Raw genomic sequence first — 22,713 nt, 5'->3', positions numbered from 1 at the left:
GTGGTGATTTTTTGAAATAACAGTAAAAAAGTAACCAGTAAATGTCTTTTATTTTTTTAAGTGCAGCTTCTAAACACTTCAAAAAAATGTACACATAGAAGACAAGTCATTCTGAGGAAATATGCATAGTTTCATGACTATACAACACTATATGGATGATAGAAAATTAAAAAACTATCATACATCTGATGTCACTCTGTCCCTCTGTCACAGTGGGTAATGTGTGTGTGTGTGTGTATGTGTGTGTGTGTGTGTGTGTGTGTGTGTGTGTGTGTGTGTGCGTGTGTGTGTTAAGTGAATTAGGTGTGAAACTATCAGGGAGCATTTAGTCTCCATCGCCAACATTTTACAGAACTGCCACTTTCCTGGAGTCTCAGAATTACAATGTGTCAGGTTCTGAGAAATCAAAAATTCCAAAAAATGATTTAATTAGAATACCATGAAGTATTGTGAAATACTATATATTAAGACTTTATATATAGGCTTCATGAACAGATTAGAGTGACTCGTGAAGGACCAGCACCACCTCCTCTTGTCCAATGGTTTGAGGAATATATCTTCCAGAATCCGGGATTAAGATTTAGGAGCTCATTTTTATTCCACCTCCTTTCCTGAAAGTCTGTCTTGCAGAATTGACTAAAAATTAATCTTCACATTAATTCCTAATTATTTTGCAATTATTTTTGTCAGTTCTTCTTGACCTGTTTTTTTTCTTCTTCTTCTTTTCTGACCTCATGACCCAGTCAGCATTTTTGTACAATGGTCAAGTCTTAACTTATCAATTTCTGTATTGCATTTGTGTTTGATAGTTCTCATGGGTATTTCATAATTTTCGACTTTGAGTTAAAACAGTTTGAGTTAAAACTCTTTTTTATAGCACATTTCATCTGTAAAAGAAAACATGCCTAATGATTCTGCACACATGAATATAAGGAGTTTTTCTCTTCCAGCTTTCCTGGACTATTGTATAGCACTCATAAATGATTAAATAAAAAATAATGGTAGTTATTAAGATTGATATGGTTTGGAATTGGTAAAATGTGCTTGGAAAAAAACCACAATAAAACAATGTTTTAATGTTTAAGTTTGGAATATTAACTGACATGAATGAATGCTATATAAATATTGTTCATGTTAACATAATGTTTATAATTGAAATCTTATTGTAAAGTGTTACCAAATATATATATATATATATATATATATATATATATATATATATATATATATATATATATATATATATATATATATATATATATATATATTGTTCTGTGAATGTGATTTTAAAGTCTAGATGATTTGGATTAACCCTTTAACCGCCATATCCTTTAAAACCTCACTGCCAGAGGGATATTGTGAATGCATGTGCCCACTGGACACAGTTTACCTGATGCCACCGGGGTGGTGATGGCATTGGTGGCTTGAGCCCGCCATCGCTGCTTGCAGCTATATTTTCATCCTGTCTTTCATTATACCTGCACATCAAACTGTTTAATCTTTGTTTTGTACAATTATGTTGACTGGTGTTTCATCATCTGTCAGTTTATTAAGGATTGACTATGATTATGGATATATTAAAATGTTCAACATTTTGATCATTCATGGTTTTTGTATATGAATTAAACACATGTATTTCAGCTCAGCTGGTTTGTGGTACCTTAAGAAACATCACTACAGTGTTACACCCCGTCTAGGGTAAAGGCGTATCATGAAAGAGTTTCTTATTGAAAAGCAGGACATGAGGCTGGAGCAGGAAGTGATGAAGGAGGCCTTTATAAGCAGCTAGGAGTCAGCTGACCAGGCAGAGAGTGTCACTAATTAGACTGCAGGAACCAATCAGTCTTCTTCCTGGACAGAGACACACAAACTCCTCCCAAAGCAAAAGAAAACACTTGAAAAAAGGGACATAACAACAGACAGCAGTGATGCACACTGGCTTTCATGATGCATTGTGGGAATGTTTTGAGCATGAGCATTATGTGATCCCTGAGCAGTGCACTGACTAGTGAACTAAGGGACTGACTGAGACACACTCTTACTGACTGACTGATGACTGATGCACAAATCATGGTTTATCAATAAGAGTGAACTTTAAAAAAAATGCATAACATTTACAACCAATTCAAACCACATGAAATGAGAGTAAATGTTCTGATAAATAGTGGTAAATATCTATTTAAAGATGATGTCTAATGCTATTTCATGCATTCTGACTTATTTATTCTGCTAAAGAGTTGGATTTACATGCTAAAGAGATGAAAAATTAAAATTCAGTCATTAATTACTCACCCTCATGTCGTTCCAAACCTGTAAGATCTTTGTTCATCTTAGGATCACAAATTAAGATATTTTTGATGAACTCCGAGAGCTTTCTGACCATCCATAGACAACAAGGATCCTACCACGATCAAGACTCAGAAACACAGCAAGAACATTGTTAAAATAATCCATGTAACATCAGTGGTTCAACTGTAATTTTAAGAAGCTATGAGAATCATTTTTGTGCACAAAGAAAAGAAAAATAATGACTTTGTTCAACAATTTGTCTCCTCCGTGTAACGCTGGTATCTTTTTGGTCTCATGATGTAAAGTATAGTGTGCATTATCCTGAACATAAAGTATGTGTGTGCTGCTGCTGCCACAGAAACAGTTTACGTTCAGATCAAAGCAGACGCATACGTCGTGATACCATAATGCTGCCATGGTGATGTGGAGGAGACGAATTGTTGAATAAAGGTTTTATTTATTTATTTATTTTGCACAAAAATCCCATAGCTTCTTTAGATGAGACCAATTAACAAGTATTGTTGTTGCCAATAGAGTTCAGTGGAACTTGTGACCAAAGTAAGCTGATGATGGTTTTGGGAAACATACCCCAGAGTGTCTGTGCATCAACACGTATCATATGGGTTACGAAAGTTAATTCTGGATGGAAGATATTATGGCTGGATCTGATTTTCGGCCATAGTTCATTTTAATCAATAAAGTTTCCATTCCTGTTTTATTTATGTCGGTGTCACAGCTTGCAGATGATAGCAATTGAAATGCTTTGTGCGCTCGTGACTACACTCTAAAAACGGCTGGGTTATTTTTTAACCCAAAATGCTGGGTTGAGTCTGTTGGGTCATTTTGTTGGGTTATTTAATTTCTTTTTAAACACTTTTGGGTAGTTTCAGTTTACCAGGTGTTGGGTTAAACCTGCTGGGTTGCGTCGCTGGGTTGTTTCAGGCCAGCGCTGGGTTATTTAACGCGCCTTGAAGATGTTTAAATCGCTCCCCAACTGTCATTTTGGAAGAACAACGGGGCAAAGCCACGGTTTTCAACTGTTTTAAGGTAAGTTTATTTAATGTTTTCAATAATAATTATTTTAAATTGGCAGAATTATAACTTTTTTTTGCAGCAACAATACTGTTAAACGTCTACAGGCCAACATTATTTACGTTAAATGATGAACAGTTTACCTCAAACGGCCAACCTACCTTACGCGACTCGCATAATCGTGTTAAGGTAACGTTATCTGAGACGACAGATTAATAAAGTTTTATTAGGTTTCAGAAAGTGACTGATGGCTGAAATATGCGAATACCTGTGAAAATAGAGGAAAAAGTAGTTTCTGACACTGAAAAGCGAATTTGATATTTAAGTGAGTCAAATGAGTTCAAAAAGTGAATACGACTTTCTGCTCTAATGTAAACGCCTGCAGTTGTCCATATCGACATTTAAATCATACAAATTACGTACAATATAGTCGGACCGCAGGTCTAAAAGAACCGACGATCCAGTTCAAGTAAACCGGTTCAGTAATTCTCGAACAAAGTGATTCCCGGAAGAGAATCGACGTCTCAGGGCATTTCAAAGTGCGCGCACGCACAGCAAGTGACGCTGGCCGCGTTAGTGAGGTGATTTGATGCTTTTGTGGTTTATAAAGTCTTTTTACATACAAATTATAATTCAAAATGTGTTTTTTTCCTGTCAGAAAAGCGCATGGATACATTTGTGAGAGAAAAACTGGTCGAGTGCAGTCTTATTGAGGCGTCTAACGGTAAGTTCTTGTTTATTATACATTTTACATAATTGTTTGTCTGTGATAATCAACTAACGTTAACCCTCACGTAACTTAAACGCACATATATTTTTATTTCGTGCTATAGTTAAAGCTGCACCAGAATGTACCTAATTTATTAATTTTCCAGATCGTGTTTTTGACTTGTCCTTATCACTTTGCTACATCTATAAGTTTTTATATATGGACTGTTTTACCTTCGTGACTTGTCATAGAAATGTCTGTGTGCGCACATGCAGTGTGATCTCCCTTATCTGTGCCAGTGACTGTGTGTGTTTGATATAGCCAGCATATTAACATAAAACTGTGATTTATAATGACTGGAACATCCCATTGATTAGACAGTTTGAAAGCACACCTTTCAGCCAATCACTATATCATATTCTGCTTCTGTAGACCAACTCATAGGTGAATTTAACTCATAATCATGATGGGTCAATTTCATGATTAACTTCACACAGTTAATTGAACTGAATCACTGTTATTAAAACAATTTGTATTTTTTCTTTTTTTTTTCAACTTTATTTTAAAGGTTGGAACAAACATGAAATTCCTTAACTGAGCAGAGTCCACAAAACCCCATCCAGTTGTCATGGCGATTTAAAAATGCCAGCAGATCTCTCAGGCATTGATCATAATCAATGGACAGGTAAGGATATTCTGAACTATTTTCAAAAGGAATTGCAAATTGTATATTTAATTGTATTTTTCCACATGTGGACATATACATTGTGAAATAGTCCAAACTCAATTGAAAAGCATTTGTATTTCAGATGCCTTACACAGAAAGCTGTCAATTTGTGTCAAGGGTGGGACTATACTATGGGGCGTGTTTGTATTGGGAGATATTTTGTAGTTTTTACCCCAAATCTCTCACTGTTTGCACTCTGATGCACGTCAGCAAACAACATTGCAGTTCTACTCTCATTTACCTATTTGCATCTTACCCTATATTTTATGCCTCCGGTGAAAAGCATTTGGTTAATGATGAATATTGACCAATAGTACCATGTGGATCTAACTGTTAGCAGGGGATAGTAGCTGCATTTGGGGTAAAATGACAGAATTATTTATTGTGTGAGGTGCCAAGAATATAGGGAGATCCGGGTTGCACTGTCTGTTCTTTATCACGCATCTCTCGGAGCGGCAGCTGCCTTTAGTAGTGCCTTAACCTCCATTGTTCAAAGAATTTTGCACAGTTGTCTTTGAGTGACGTCACCTCCCAATACAAACACTCTCCATAGTATGGTCCCACCTCTGACAAAAATTGACAGTTTTCAATGTGAGGCATTGGAAATTCAGATGCTAAAGATTCCATTTGAGTTTTGGCAGGTAACATGTGCGACACAGTGAAAAAACAGACATGGTAATTCATAAAACCTCATGTACTTGTTCTTATGTTGCATCTATGCTAACATTAGTCTGTTTCTCTCTTATTCCAAGGTCACCGTAGCCACCCGTATCCAGTACGTATCCAGACCAGATGGAGATCATCATCTAGAAAGGACCTCTACATCCCTGAAAGACAGCGGAGACCAGGACAACTAGAGCCCAGATACAGATCCCCTGTAAAGACCTTGTCTCAGAGGAGCACCAGGACAAGACCACAGGAAACAGATGATTCTTCTGCACAATCTGACTTTGCTGCAGCCTGGAATTTAACTACTGGTTTTCGTCTGGTCAGAGGAGAACTGACCCCCAACTGAGCCTGGTTTCTCCCAAGGTTTTTTTCTCCATTCTGTCACCGATGGAGTTTTTGTTCCTTGTTTTTCTTTAGTTGGGGACAATTAATATCAAGCGATATCATCCACTTGATTGCACAGAGGGACGATACATCACTGAATCAATGATGAACTGACTTTAACTGAAAACTGAGTGTTTACTTTTGTCCCTTTGCATTATTACACACTATTTTCCTACTCAATACTGTAAAGCTGCTATGATGCAGTATTTGATCGATATGACAGGCTTATTACTCATAATACATGGAAAATACAGCTACAAACTGACTTTGTTTTTCCATTTGAAATTTGGCAGTCACTAAACTGAAACCGTAATTTTTGTTCAGTGTTTTTGAAACAGTGTTTTTGTTCAAGATTTGCAATTGTGTTTGGATTGTCACTATTTGTCACAATCCAAATGTGGAAAACGCAATTGAAAATATAATTAGCAATTCCTTTTGAAAATTGTCCTTCCATAGACAGGCTCTATAATGGAGTACACTGCTCTGAGGTGTAGATCTTTGCTTCAGAGCTTAAGTGTTTGACAATAGTTCACCCAAAAATGAAAATTGTCACTAATTATTCACCCTGGTCTGAAAGCTCTCGAATATCAACGAAAATATCTTAACTTGTGTTCTGAAGATGAAGGAAGGTCTTACGGGTTTGTAACGACATGAAGTTGAGTAATAAATGACAGAATTTTCATTTTTGGGTGAACTATATGTTGAACTACCCTAAGCAGTGCACATCTACCTACGTAGGAGTCTTTATATACTTGATATAAATTTAAGGACATCTTTAAATGATTTTACATTTAAATTTAAAGAATGTTAATTGTCAATGTCATTTCACTGTGTATTTAAATAGCTAAAAATCTCAAAATGTAATAGTTAAACAGCTAGACACAGGTCATTCAGAAATAATTTTCTTATTTATTGCAACTGTATTTCTGTGATTTTTATTTATTTATTTTGCATTTGCTGGAAACAAAAAAAGGGAAAATTCCATGTTGTTTGTCATTGGTAAAACAATTTTGAATGTCAGATGGCATTAAAAATATTTTTTAACAGTCTAAATAACCTGTATTCTTCATTATTTATTAATCCATGATTGCTTTGTTAAGCAAAAGTGAAATTATGAGAATAACCCAGCAAGAATAACCCAGAATCATAAAAATGCAAACCCACAAATGGTAAAAATGACTCTATCTTGGGTTTTCTCAATAACCCAGCATGCTGGGTTAAAATGTGTAAACCAGCATGCTGGGTTACTTTAACCCAGCATGTGTTCTGTCCAATATTTACCCAGTGCTGGGTTGCCAATTGGGTTATTTTTAACCCAGCCATTTTTAGAGTGTATTTAGCTCCGCTCACAACACTCCTCCAGGAGAGAAATGGTAAAGCTGTAATTGTGTTTTATAAATCTGATATAACAGCTTTATATCCCTGGTAATACAAAAAGAGGGTTAAAAATATATATTCTTAACAAAACACAAAAACTACAACACTCACTCTAAAAATGGCTGGGTTAAAAATAACCCAATTGGCAACCCAGCACTGGGTAAATATTGGACAGAACACATGCTGGGTTAAAGTAACCCAGCATGCTGGTTTACACATTTTAACCCAGCATGCTGGGTTATTGAGAAAACCCAATTTAGAGTCATTTTTACCATTTGTGGGTTTGCATTTTTATGATTCTGGGTTATTCTTGCTGGGTTATTCTCATAATTTCACTTTTGCTTAACAAAGCAATCATGGATTAATAAATAATGAAGAATACAGGTTATTTAGACTGTTAAAAAATATTTTTAATGCCATCTGATGTGTACCAATGACAAACAACATGGAATTTTCCCTTTTTTTGTTTCCAGCAAATGCAAAAAAAATTAATAAAATAAAAATCTCAGAATTACAGTTGCAATAAATAAGAAAATTATTTCTAAATGACCTGTGTCTAGCTGTTTAACTATTACATTTTGACATGTTTAGCTATTTAAATACACAGTGAAATGACATTGACAATTAACATTCTTTAAATTTAAATGTAAAACAATTTAAAGATGTCCTTAAATTTATATCAAGTATAGAAAGACTCCTATGTAGGTAGATGTGCACTGCTTAGGGTAGTTCAACATATATAGTTCACCCAAAAATGAAAATTCAAAGATCTACTCAAAGATCACCTGAGAGCAGTGTACTCCGTTATAGAGCCTGTCAATGGAAGGACAATTTTCAAAAGGAATTGCAAATTATGTTTTCAATTGCGTTTTCCACATGTGACAAATTGTGACAAAATCCAAACACAATTGCAAATCTTGAACAAAAACACTTTCAGAAACAACGAACAAAAATTACCTTTTCAGTTTTCATGAATGCACAGTGACTGCCAAATTTCAAATGGAAAAGCAAAGTCCGTTTGCAGCTGTATTTTCCATTTATTATGAGTAATAAGCCTCTCATTTTGATCAAATACTGCATCATAGCAGCTTTACAGTATTAAATAGGAAAATAGTGTGTAATAATGCAAAGAGACAACAGTAAACACTCAGTTTTCAGTTAAAGTCAGTTCATCATTGATTCAGTGATGTATCGTCCCTCTGTGCGATCAAGTCGATGATATGGCTTGATATTAATTGTCCCAAACTAAGGAAAACCAAAGAACCGAAACTCCATCGGTGACAGAATGGAGAAAAAAACCTTGGGAGAAACCAGGCTCAGTTGGGGTCAGTTCTCCTCTGACCAGACGAAACCAGTAGTTAAATTCCAGACTGCAGCAAAGTCAGATTGTGCAGAAGAATCATCTGTTTCCTGTGGTCTTGTCCTGGTGGTCGTCTGAGACAAGGTCTTTACAGGGGATCTGTATCTGGGCTCTAGTTGTCCTGGTCTCCGCTGTCGTTCAGGGATGTAGAGGTCCTTTCTAGGTGCTGATCCACCATCTGGTCTGGATAAGTGCTGGATCCGGGTGACTGCAGTGACCCTCTGATCTGGACACAGACTGGATCTCGTGGCTACGGTGACCTCGGAACAAGAGAGAAACAGACTAATGTTAGCGTAGATGCAACATAAGAATAAGTACATGAGGTGTTACTAATTACCTGTTATGTCTGTTTTTTCACTGTGTTGCACGTTACCTGCCAAAACTCAAAGGGAATCGCAATTACTTTAGCAATTTACTTTAGCCTCACATGGAAAACTGTCAATTTTTGCTAGAGGTGGTACCATACTATGGAGCCAAATGCTTTGAACAATGGAGGTTAAGGCACTACTAAAGGCAGCTGCCGCTCCGAGAGATGCGTGTTAAAGAACAGACAGTGCAACCCGGATCTCCCTATATTCTTGGCACCTCACACAATAAATATTTCTGTCATTTTTACCCCAAATGCAACTACTATCCCCTGCTAACAGTTAGAGCCACATGGTACTATTGGTCAATATTCACCATTAACCAAATGCTTTTCACCTGAGGAATAAAATATAGGGTAAGATGCAAATAGGTAAATAAGAGTAGAACTGCAATGTTGTTTTGCTGACGAGCATCAGAGTGCATACAGTGAGAGATTAGGGGTAAAACTACAGAATATATCCCAATAAAAACATGCCCCATAGTATAGTCCCACGCTTGACACAAATTGACAGCTTTCTGTGTAAAGCATCTGTAATTCAAATGCTTTTCAATTGCGTTTGGACTATGTCACAATGTATGCGTCCACATGTGGAAAAATGCAATTAAATATACAATTAGCAATTTATTTGGAAAATAGTCCAGAATATCCTTACCTGTCCATTGATTATGATCAATGTCTGAGAGATCTGCTGGCATTTTTAAATCGCCACAACAATTGGATGGGGTTTTGTGGACTCTGCTGGGTTAAGGAATTCCATGTTTGTTCCAACCTTTAAAATAAGGAAAAAAAAAAAATGTTATATATAAACAGAATATGATATAGTGATTGGCTGAAAGGTGTGCTTTCAAACTGTCTAATCAATGGGATGTTCCAGTTATTATAAATCACAGTTTTATGTTAATATGCTAGCTATATCAAACACACACAGTCACTGGCACAGATAAGGGCGATAACACTGCATGCGCGCACACAGACATTTCTATGACAAGTCACGCAGGTACGGGGTTACTCCGCAGCTTTAAAACAGTCAATATATAAACACTTATAGATGTACCAAAGTGATAAGGACAAGTCAAAAACACGAGCTGGAAAACTGGTATAATATGATGTTTACGCTGCTAAATTAGGTAAGTTACATTCTGAACACAAAGTTAGCTTTAACTATAGCACGAAATACAAATATATGTGCGTTTAAGTTACGTAAGGGTTAACGTTAGTTGATTATAACAGACAAGCAATTATGTAAAATGTATAATAAACACGAACTTACCGTTAGACGCATCAATAAGACTGCACTCGACGAGTTATTCTCTCACAAATGTATCCATGTGCTTTTCTGACAGGAAAAAACACATTTTGAATTATAATTTGTATGTAAAAAGACTTTATAAACCACAAAAGCATCAAAACACCTCACTAACGTGTCCTAAGTCAATCGCTGTGCGTGCGCGCACTTTGAAATGCCCTGAGACGTCGATTCTTTTCCGGGAAATTTGTTCGAGAATTACTGAACCGGTTTATTTGAACTGGATCGTCGGTTCTTTTAGACCTGCAGTCCGACTATATTGTACGTAATTTGTATGATTTACATGTCGATATGGACAACTGCAGGCGTTTAAATTAGAGCAGAAGGTCGTATTCACTTTTTGAACTCATTTGACTCACTTAAATGTTAAATTCGCTTTTCAGTGTCAGAAACGACTTTTTCCTCTATTTTCACAGGTATTCGCATATTTCAGCCATCCGTCACTGTCTGAAACTTAATAAAACTATTAATCTGTCGTCTCACGATTATGCGAGTCACGTAACGTAGGTTGGCCGTTTGAGGTAACGTACGTTTAACAGTTCATCATTTAACGTAAATAATGTTGGCCTGTAGACGTTTAACAGTATTGTTGCCCGCAAAAAAAAGTTATAATTCTGCCAATTTAAAATAATTATTAATGAAAACATTAAATAAACTTACCTTAAAACAGTTGAAAACCGTGGCTTTGCCCCGTTGTTCTTCCAAAATGACAGTTGGGGAGCGATTTAAACATCTTCAAGGCGCGTTAAATAACCCAGCGCTGGCCTGAAACAACCCAGCGACGCAACCCAGCAGGTTTAACCCAACACCTGGTAAACTGAAACTACCCAAAAGTGTTTAAAAAGAAATTAAATAACCCAACAAAATGACCCAACAGACTCAACCCAGCATTTTGGGTTAAAAAATAACCCAGCCGTTTTTAGAGTGCTGGAACTGAGAAATATGGCATCATTTCATATCACTTCTGAGCATCACTGAGTCAAACCCGTCTGTCCCAGGACAGATCTGAGTCTAATAGAGCTGATGTGAGTCCTAACTCAGTTGTGAGCTCATGTGTAGTTCTGTGTTTGGTCTCTGTGTGTCAGTAGTGAGTGATAGTGTTTGATCAGCTGCAGCATCAGTTCAGTCACTGTGACTCTGACTGACACAGGTTTTTGTACGACTCACAATCACTGTGTGAACACACTTTTACTATTGATGTAGTGGTAACTCTGACAGTAATAATGTCCAGCATCTTCAGTCTGGACTCCACTGATGGTCAGAGTGAAATCAGTCCCAGATCCACTGCCACTGAATCTAGATGGAGTTCCTGACTGACGGGTGTTAACATAACGAATCAGGAGTTTAGGAGCTTCTCCAGGTTTCTGTAAGTACCAGAACACACAGGGGTTTGGGCTGCAGGGTGCAGGAGTACTGAGTTTACAGCTCATCTCTACATTTTCTCCTGGTGTGACAGGTTTCACTGGAGTCTGAGTGACTGTGATCTGAGCTTTACACCCTGAAACACACACATTTATTAGTCCATAATTATATTTTTATAAAAATAACTTTTTGACATTTAATGTTGTTTATTTGAAATATCCACTATTCACCTTGTAGTATAAAGCAGTATGAAAGAGTCCAGATGAAGATGATGATGAAGGTCATGTTGATGAAGATTGTTGTGTGTGTCAGTGATGAAGTGTTAAACTCACAGCACTATAAACACTCTCAGAGCACTGAAGCATCTGATCAATATGCAAACACACTCACATCATTTACCTGGAGACAGTCGCTCAGTCTCAGTCACAGGCCTGAAACAAAAAACAATTACTGAACATCTTCTATTAGCCAAACTATAGAAAACTGTATCATTCACTTTAATTCTGAAAACATCTTCAAGACCAACTTTCGTACATTAACCTTACTCTTGTGATGTCAAATCCGTGGATGTTGTGCAGGTTTTTACAGACATGAGGATCATCACACGTGTCTCTGTCAATCACTGAATCAACTGAGTTTGATTGTGAGTCATGTCACACTTGATATAAAAGTGAATTTCTTTCAATAATTGAGGTTGATGTTTTAGTAATAAGACAGATGAAGTAAATGCAGGTGATGTGTGCTGTGAGTGTGTGTTTGTTGGAGACTCAGTTGATGTGTGTTTGTTCAGTTAGTGAAGCGTTCAGGAGGTTTTTGTTCAGCTGCTCTATTAGTTTGTATCACTGTGGTGGACTTTCGGCAGCGGCACCAAACTGGATGTTGGCAGTAAGTCAATCATCATTTCATTATTAATACAACAACTGACTGACAAACACTTTGTTACGCTATAGAAATGATGCATGCTTGTTTATTTATTTTTATATTTATATATATTTATATTTTTAGTTCACATTGAGTGTTTAGCAGTCAACATTTTAAAGATGGTTTTGATTGTCATGGCATTTTTTATTTCATCCAGTAAACTATAATAATTTCTGTTAATTTGACATTTATTGATTATTAAATTTTAAATGCACTGAAATCAATGTTATATGATTGTCAGTTAGAAACCACTTTGATTGTAGTAAGTGATAATTAAAAAAATTAATTAAATGATTAGTGTGTGATGATTAATCTGATTAGTGAGTTGAATTTTAAGTAGCCTGCAGATATTTTCAAACTGGAAATGGCTTAATTGCATTTTTTGTTAACAATAATATTTGAATAATTTATTTTGAAAGTTATAATACACATCGGAGACATTTTGATTTATTTTCTATTTTTAAAGCAAAGTTTTGTATCTGATTTTCTCATGCTGTCATCAAAAATTGCAGGTCACATCTGATCTTTCATGCTTTTAATCAAAGTAATATTATATTTGATAATGAAAATGACTCTTTAGTATATTAATATATTTCACAAAACATGCGTTGCTTTGCTGATCACAGACTTTGTAAAAAATTAATTCTGGTGACTTGCTAAAATTAATAATAAAATTTTAATTGTATTTATTGTTCTTATATTGTGTGTGTATATATATATATATATATATATATATATATATATATATATATATATATATATATATATATATATATATATAATCTGAAAGTAGAGAAAGCTTAGTTCTTGACTGAGGTGAGTGTTGTGTGTTTGTCAGGCGTCACTCGTCCTAAAGTGAGCGTCCTGCCGCCCTCCAGTGCAGAGATCTCCTCAAAGAAGACAGCGACACTGGTGTGTGTGGCCAGCAAGGGCTTCCCGTCAGACTGGAGCCTGAGCTGGAAGGTGGACGGGAGCAGCAGGTCTCAGGAGAGCAGCGCTGGGCTCCTGGAGAAGGACGGTCTGTACAGCTGGAGCAGCAGCCTGACTCTCTCTGAGCAGGAGTGGATGGAGAGCGTCTCAGTGAGCTGTGAGGCCACACGGAGCGGTCAGCCTGCGCTCACTGGACACGTGACGAGACAGCAGTGTTCAGAGTAGATCTGCTGCTCTTCTCACTCATGTCTCACATGGAGACTAACAGCACATGAGCGACTCCTTCATTCTCCACATCCAGCTTCAGTCGCTCGCATCTGCATCTGCTCTGCTTTGTGTGCTTCATACAAGAACATGTGTCTGCTTTATCATTCAGTTATGATGCTATTACAATTCAGTCAATAAATAAAATACAATAGTAACTTTAAGTCTTTGTATTCTTTTTTGTTATTTTTGTTTCAGTTCTTTTTTTGGATCAGTGCTTTAACTCACATTTAAATAAAAAATTGAAAAACTTAACTCAACGGACCGTGAAAAAACACCAGCAGACAGATGATGAAACAACATGAACTTAGACACATTTAATAAGGTTAAGTGGGTTAGATTAAGTGTAAAACTGAATAAATCCTTTATATATTTTATTTAATATCCATTAAAAGTCAAACTCACAGTTTCACTGTTTGATCGGTTCAACGCTCTGAACTGAAACAGTTTCACTTCTGCTCATGCACTGATGAGACAGTTATGAAGTTTGAGTGATAGTTTATAAGACTTACACAACTTTTTGACTGCAAGATTTATGCCAATTCATTTTGGAATATGAATCTATAATTAGAAAGAAGAAAGAAATTATGCAATTTACAAATGAGTGAGTAGAAAGAAGAAGAGATAAACCATAAAATATCAAAAAACAAAACAGGCAACATGGTGTCTAAAACACAAGTCTCTCAATAATACTTCTAGTTTATTGAGTTGTTGTAAAAAATCTATATCACATTTGTATATGGTAATTTTTGGCAAAAAAGGCACTCTTTCTTGTGAAATTTATTAAATATATGAAGTGGTACAAATATGTTTAATTCAATTCAATTACAGTTTATTTGTCTAGTGCTCTTTACTATACAAATCATTGTAAAGCAACTTTACAGAAAATTAAGTTTCTACAATATTTAGTAGTAGCTTGTAAGTGGTGATCAGTTTATGTGCAAATGAAAATTGAAATAAAAATGTATACAAGACATAGTGAACCAGACGATGAACATTATTATCAGCAATTATAATTTGATTGAATAGTAAATAGTAGGGGTGTAACGATACGCGTATTCGTATTGAACCGTTCGGTACGACGCTTTCGGTTCGGTACGCGGTACGCATTATGTATACCGAACGGTTCGTTGGAGTAATTAATTATATTTGAAAAAAAAAAAAAAAGAGAGAGAGAGAGAGAAATATAATGATATGCGTTCAACAAGGTAGCCCAATAACCCAAACAACGTAACAGGCAACGCCCCTGACACTCCCGAAGAAGAAAAAAACACCATCTTATATGTTTATGTTAGGCTACTCAGCAGGCGCTCGCTCACTCAGTACACGCTGAAGGCTCGTTGCAAAATAGCCAATGCGTTTAACAGACTAGAAATGAGAAGATCCCCCAATAACCAACAGGTCTGGTGTTTGGGTGCACTTTGGATTCCCTTTAAGCTATAATGGTGATGGCAAGAGAGTGGTGGATAAAAAAACAACGGTATGTCGCATCTGCAACATGACAGGGTAGCTACACCAGCGGGATTACAAAAAAAAAAAAAAAACACCAGCGGGAATATCTGGGATATATGCGTCAGTACTATCTGGGAAAAGACGAAAAAAAGGAGAAACATGCACGCAGCAAACTATCCCTGCAGCATTTAGAAACTATAGCTTACAGGGAATCCAACCCAAACACCAGACCTGTTGGTTATTTTAGGATCTTATATTTCTGGTCTGTTAAAGGCATTCGACATTTTGCAACGAGCCTTCAGCGCGTGCTGAGTGAGCGAGCGCCTTAGGGGCCGTTCACATATCGTGCCTAAAAACGCATGGAAAACGCTAAGCGCGTCTTTCTCCTCCTTTCCAAAGCGCTCGGGCAGAAGCGCTCATGAGGCGTCTGTCTTTGCTAAGCAACAATGACGTGCTCTCTCCATGAGACGCGGAAATTTCAGCGAAGGATAAATGGATTTGCAGCTCTAAAAATCGCTTGCAGTAGCTCTGCTACTAAATTTATTTCAAAATTGCAATTCATATACCATAAACCGTTACACCCCTAGTAAATAGCAATATTTGTTAGTTCTGTTTGTTGATCCAGGGTCAGCATCATCTCTTCTCAGGTGTTCTAACTTCTTGATCCAGACTGGAGCTTCAGAGAAAAAAATAGAGACATCATTAGTGTAGATGCTGTTCCAACAAAGATAAATTAATTCGTTTAACCCAAGCTAAAGAATAAGAATGCACATTTTGTGACCTTAGGGAGTGTGATGGATTGTAACGTGGTAGAAGACAAGTTGCTGACTAATATAACACACAGATTTTTGACTGTAGAGGAAGAAATACTGTAGTACATCCGTCTAGTTGCAACTTGTAGTCTACTAGATTCTGTGTACGGTTTTTGGTCCAGTAATTAATATCTCTGTCTTATCCGAATTTAACAGGAGAAAATTATTGGTCATCCAATCTTTTAAATTTTTAACAGGACAGATCTGAGTCTAATAGAGCTGATGTGAGTCCTAACTCAGTTGTGAGCTCATGTGTAGTTCTGTGTTTGGTCTCTGTGTGTCAGTAGTGAGTGATAGTGTTTGATCAGCTGCAGCATCAGTTCAGTCACTGTGACTCTGACTGACACAGGTTTTTGTACCACTCACAATCACTGTGTGAACACACCACCACTGTGATAACTCTGACAGTAATAATGTCCAGCATCTTCAGTCTGGACTCCACTGATGGTCAGAGTGAAATCACTGTTAGATCCACTGCCGCTGAATCTAGATGGAGTTCCTGACTGGAGGTGGCGTATTCCATAAATCAGGAGTTTAGGAGCTTCTCCAGGTTTCTGTAAGTACCAGTGTAAATAATGATCCCGATTAGCCCATACAAACACATCTCTGCTGGTTCTACAGCTGATCTTCACTGTTTCTCCTGGTTGAGCTGCTGTCGTTGAGGGACTCTGAGTGACGCTGATCTGTCCTCTACACTCTGAAACACACAACAAGAAGAAAATCACCAGATTAAATCAATGATCTTTACCCACACAAGCATGAAAATGCAGTAAAAGTGAGTCTGACCATTGAGGAGCAGCAGCAGAGAGCAGATGATCAGAGCGAGTGTCCTCATCTTTACTGGGAATAAGAGAGAACTGAAGAACAGTGATGTTGATTCACAGTCTGACTGACAGACGCTCTGATATTGTGCTCAATCACAGGGGTGGGACACATATTCAAAGCTGTTTCCTCTCAAATGTGTCATGGTCACTTACAGGAGAGCACAATATTAATATTATTTCATATCTCTGTGATTCATTCTCAGCAGCAGAAAACTGGATAAATTACCAAACAATCATTTAAAAAATAAATGTGACTTTAATTGTCTTTATTGAGACTTTCTCTGTTACACAAAAGCATAAAGTTCATCTTACAGTTATATAATTTTTACTCTGCGGTGGAAACAGAATTTAATGTGCTGTTTCTTTTAACTCTTGTTTGTCTTCGCAAAGAAAATATATTTTCTAATATATAAATGATCATTATATTAAATGACACAATAGTATATTGGAAATTATACAGAATAATATATTGTATCTCCATTTGTAAATATATTTGTATGTATCAATATATATAACCATATATTGTCAATGCATAAATTGATGTATATTGTATATTGATGTATATTGAAAAATATATGCAATATATTTCCAAATATTTGGAAATGTATTTTGCTTTATATTCCCATGTATTTTTGTTCTGTAAGGGGTTTTCAGTAATCTGTCATCTTCTGCTTTTTGCATTTCATTCAAAGCTGCATGTGTGCTTTATCATTCATTCATCAGTTTATAAACATTTAATATATAAGTTTTTAACTGTTTGAGTCTGTCACATACAGTATGTGACCCTGGAGAACAAAATCTGTTTCCTTTTAAGGGAACTTCGAACTGTGTCCTCTAGGGGTCGCTATAAGAAACACCTTGTCGTGACCCATGTCTGAAACATACATTGAAAAAACAAGTTGGCAGGCGACTTGGTGGTGGTGGGGTGGATGATGGTGAGTGAAGTATTCAGCATCTGCAAACTCAGACAAGTGTAACAGAGGTCCTTTATACTTCTATTATTAGAACGTGATTGAACAATTGAGAAGGTAATAAGTGACGCTAACAATTGAGTCTCCCTTGGAGAACTTATGCTAAAGCATTCATATCTTTAACACTTTCTGATACTGAGGTTAGTACTCTGCTGGGTTTTTATCCAGAAAGAGCAGGAGATGTTTGAGGATGGCGAAGAAGCTGAGGCTGAGCCTTCTCAATCCTCAATCCTGTGTATGTAGAGCAGTTTGATGTTATGGATCACGCCACGGCAAAGTTGGATTTGCCATGGAAGTGCGCTAACAAGGTGATGCCGTAAGGCCGCCTTGACGAGCATTATCATTCTGACCATAGATCTCCAGCCCAGGTGGGCCATCCATTTCTGCCTGATCTCCATGCAGAGATCAAAAAGGAATGGAAGAGGCCATTTTCTTCTTGCATCCATCGGTTTCGGCATAAGAGTTATGCCAACTTTGAGATGATGCGCGAAAACATGAGAGGATGCCCCCTGTAGAAAGAGCTTTTTCCTTTCCTCTCTTAATCTATCTCCTTGCCATCTAAGCCCCTTCAGGAAATACTCGCTTAATTGACAAGGCATACGCAACAGCAGGTCACACTGTAGCTTCATTACACACGATGATGGTGCTTCAAGCATACCAGGCTGATCTGCTAAAAGACCTGGATAAAGTCAAGGGCCTTTCTCCTGATCAGGTAGCTGAGCTGTGCCGCATCGCAGATCCCTCTCTTCGCGCTGCCAAGGAGGCCACCTCCGCCATGGGCAAGACTATGGTGGCCATGGTGGTAATGGAGAGACATCTGTGGGTGAACCTGGCAGACATCGGGAAGAAAGAAAAGGCTTTCTTCTCGATGCTCAGGTTTCGCCTTCCAGTATCTCCGTTGAGACGGAAATTGAGAAGTTCAGGGAAGCGAAGACGCGCTATGCTGCTTTCAGATCCTTCATTTCACGGAGGTCCCGGTCTGAGCCCGAACAACATAGGGGTCCTGGTCCGTCTCGATCCGATGATCAAAGACAGCCACAGAAGGCTAGTGTCATGACTCACGCTCCTCTACGCCTGCGGGTAGAGTTAAGAGGAATCGTGGGTCATGGGGAGGTAGGCAAGACCTGAGGGATGTGATCCAGATAAGGCATCAGCATTCTCGTCCAAATCAGTGTGATACTTACTATCTACTTCTTCTTCTTTTTACATCTGCCCTTATCCTCCCCTTCCTAATTCCACTGTAACCACCAGCTCTCCACCTGACCGAGGTTAAGTGGGAACTTCTTGCAAACAGTCTCTTATGTTGGACCTATGATGTTTCAGTTGATTCTATGTTCATAGTAACCGACTTACTGATGGTCCAGACTAAAGGGAGTCACCCCTTGAGGGGGGTCCCTGAGTCCTAACTCAGTTGTGAGCTCATGTGTAGTTCTGTGTTTGGTCTCTGTGTGTCAGTAGTGAGTGATAGTGTTTGATCAGCTGCAGCATCAGTTCAGTCACTGTGACTCTGACTGACACAGGTTTTTGTACCAGTCACAATCACTGTGTTAACACCCAGCTACTGATATAGTGATAACTCTGACAGTAATAATGTCCAGCATCTTCAGTCTGGACTCCACTGATGGTCAGAGTGAAATCACTGTTAGATCCACTGCCACTGAATCTAGATGGAGTTCCTGACTGGAGGTGGCGTATTCCATAAATCAGGAGTTTAGGAGCTTCTCCAGGTTTCTGTAAGTACCAGCTGAGACACTGCTTTCCACTACAACAGCAGGCTGGATCTCTGTTAAATGTACAGGTCACAGTGACTGATTGTCCAGTTTGAGCGAGCAGCACTGAGGGAGTTTGAGTCACTGTCACCTGCCCAATAGATTCTGTCAAATGAGAAAGATCAGAAATCACAAACACTTTTACAAACATATTTCTTCACTACATTAAAAATAACAAATATTTGATGTTTTTGATGTTATATTTGATGTTTGATGTGTGTATATATATATATATATATATATATATATATATATATATATATATATATATATATATATATATACACACACACACACACTGTCACGTCAATGAACTTTTGTTCCCTTATTTGGTCACCTTCCTTTTCTTGTTTTGTTAATTGATTATTCCCCACCTGTCTCCAGTTCCCTCATTACCTTCTGTGTGCATAAATACCCTGTCTGTTTAGTTCTTCTTCGTCCGTGATTGTATTAACACTTCTGAATGTATAATCAATGTGAATGTCTATGTTAATGCTGTTATTTATATTGTATCCTAACCTATTGTCAGTAAACTCCGCTTTTGATCCCGATTCTCCTCAAGCTCTTTGTCTTTCGTCTAGCACTACCCAGTTTGTAACAGAATCATGGACCACAACAGTGTAGTTAATTTAGCAGTGTTTTTCTTTCTTTTATTTTTTTTCCCTCTCCCGGAATGGCCATCCCAGCAGTCCGTCTCCTGTGCCTGGAGCAACTGGACCGTTCGCTGGAGGACCATACCAGGGACTCTCGATCTCGATCTGGCGTGCCTTACCCACTTCCCCGACCGCTCGCTCTCCAATTTCTACTATACCGGCCTGAGCGAGCGGTGTAAGGCACGCCTACCAGCGAACGGTCCCCGAGAGGATTTCGCCACTTTTGTGGAGTGGGTGCTAGAGAAAAATGGATCTTCATGGACCATCAGCACCGCCGAAGAGGATATCTCCAGCCCCAGAGACTAGCCAGCCACCATCAAACCACACGGAGCCAGAGCCCGCCGCAGAGCCCGAGCCAATGACCGACAGGGTGCAGAACCTCGAGAGCGCGACTGACCAGGTGTGCAACACCGTGTGTCGTGGGTATCTTAGTGGAGATCGAGGGCATGGAGGAAAGCCCTGCCCACACTTCCGCGACTGAGGGTGAGCTGTCTTCGGTCTCGGGAAATATGGAGCAACTTCTGGATCTAATGGACTGGTCTATGGAGGTAATTCCTGAATCCCCTGCTTCTCCGCTGGTTCCGCCCAGCTCTGAATTTTCTCTTTCTCCGCTGGTTCCGCCCAGCTCTGACTTTTCTGTTTCTCCTCTTGTTCCGCCCAGCTATGAATTTCCTGTATTCCCTCCCAGCCTCCCTCTCCCACCTCCTCCTAGACCTGCCAGTCCCTCTGCTCCACTTCCGCTGGTTCCGTCCAGTCCTGATCCTCCTGTGTTTCCTCCCATCCTTCCTCTCTCTCCTCCTCCTAGACCAAACCCTTCATCGACCTCATCTCTGCTGGTGCCAGTCAGTCCCGCTGCTCACCCTCAGTCCGCGCCATCTGGGCGCGATGGTTTGCCGCTGGACTGCCAGTCTCCAGCTCCACCTTGGCGATTAAGGCCCCATCTCCGCCTCCAGCCTCCAAGCCCTGGACTCCTCCTTGGTCCTTCGACCCAGTGGCTCCTTTCGCTGGGAAGCCGGCGAGCGCTTCGTCTGCAGAGTAACACATGACGGAGCTGATCATCAATGTGCTGCCATTGCTGTTCATTCAATAAAGCTTCTGAACGCCTTCCATTTGTGTTCGACTGCATCATTGATCAGTGTGTCCTTCCTTCACTAAAGTTTCAGCTGCTGTTGATGGATTGTAATAGTTGAGAACAGCTGTGTTTAGCAGTAAATGTGAACTGAAGCTCTTGGGGTTTGAACATGGTCTCTGGAGACGGAGCTGCTCTATTCTGAGATCATCAGAATCACTAAAGCTGTCAATGCAAATCTGATTTCAGCTCAAACTCACAGTTTCACTGTTTGATCGGTTCAACGCTCTGAACTGAGACACTTTCACTTCTGCTCATGCACTGATGAGACAGTTATGAAGTTTGCGTGATAGTTTCGTAAGGCAGTTTATCAGTATGATTGTAGGTACACATAAAAACATAAAACTATCAAATTGTAACAGAGAAACATTTGTGTGTTTTTGGATTGATTTGATATCAATTCATCACAAAATCAGAGCATAACTGAGTCAAACCCGTCTGTCCCAGGACAGATCTGAGTCTAATAGAGCTGATGTGAGTCCTAACTCAGTTGTGAGCTCATGTGTAGTTCTGTGTTTGGTCTCTGTGTGTCAGTAGTGAGTGATAGTGTTTGATCAGCTGCAGCATCAGTTCAGTCACTGTGACTCTGACTGACACAGGTTTTTGTACCACTCACAATCACTGTGTGAACACATATTGACTGTTGATGTAGTGTAAACTCAGACAGTAATAATGTCCAGCATCTTCAGTCTGGACTCCACTGATGCTCAGAGTGAAATCAGTCGCAGATGAACTCGTTCCACTGAATCTAGATTGAGTTCCAGTGTAACGGTCTGATGTTAGATAAATCAGGAGTTTAGGAGCTTCTCCAGGTTTCTGTAAGTACCAGCTTAAATAGTATTGTGGCGCACTATATTCATGCACATTTGTGCTGGTTCTACAGCTGATCTTCACTGTTTCTCCTGGTTGAGCTGCTGTCGTTGAGGGACTCTGAGTGACGCTGATCTGTCCTCTACACTCTGAAACACACAACAAGAAGAAAATCAACTCAAAACTTTGACAATATACTTGAAGAAATGAATTGATATCAAACTTGTGCTCCACAAACCTTGAGCAAACGCTGTGAGAGTCCAGATGAAGATGATGATGAAGGTCATGTTGATGAAGATTGTTGTGTGTGTCAGTGATGAAGTGTTAAACTCACAGCACTATAAACACTCTCAGAGCACTGAAGCATCTGATCAATATGCAAACACACATCATTTACCTGGAGACAGTCGCTCATTAACAGACACAAAATACAATTAATATTAATGTTTCATAATATTATATAATGTAATAGCCAAGCTGTTATAAATGTATCACTTCTGAATAAATCTACAAGTCCAACTTTAGTATTTGATCCTGACTCTCTCCTGAGACTGTGAGAATATTTTTGACTGTAGTTTGATAGAAACATGATTAAT

The 22,713-nt window shown here is 38.4% G+C and overlaps 3 gene segments (V, D, J or C); 1 reads left to right on the top strand and 2 right to left on the bottom strand.

Moving 5' to 3' along the window:
* Positions 1–11,389: 11,389 nt before the first annotated feature.
* On the bottom strand, positions 11,390–12,225 carry LOC113041800 (immunoglobulin kappa variable 2-29-like). The segment is given in 2 exon segments: positions 11,390–11,718; positions 11,813–12,225. Coding segments are annotated over 2 exon segments (384 nt in total).
* Positions 12,226–12,317: 92 nt separating this feature from the next.
* LOC113041799 (Ig lambda chain C region-like) lies at positions 12,318–13,760 on the top strand. The segment is given in 3 exon segments: positions 12,318–12,326; positions 12,416–12,467; positions 13,342–13,760. Coding segments are annotated over 3 exon segments (378 nt in total).
* A 2,569-nt stretch (positions 13,761–16,329) lies between these two features.
* LOC113041960 (immunoglobulin kappa variable 3-20-like) lies at positions 16,330–22,415 on the bottom strand. The segment is given in 3 exon segments: positions 16,330–16,376; positions 21,982–22,266; positions 22,356–22,415. Coding segments are annotated over 3 exon segments (381 nt in total).
* Positions 22,416–22,713: the final 298 nt, after the last annotated feature.

This window comes from Carassius auratus, chromosome 24, assembly GCF_003368295.1.
Source record: "Carassius auratus strain Wakin chromosome 24, ASM336829v1, whole genome shotgun sequence".
Lineage (NCBI taxonomy): Eukaryota > Metazoa > Chordata > Actinopteri > Cypriniformes > Cyprinidae > Carassius > Carassius auratus.
This window is presented reverse-complemented; position numbering and strand designations above follow the sequence as displayed.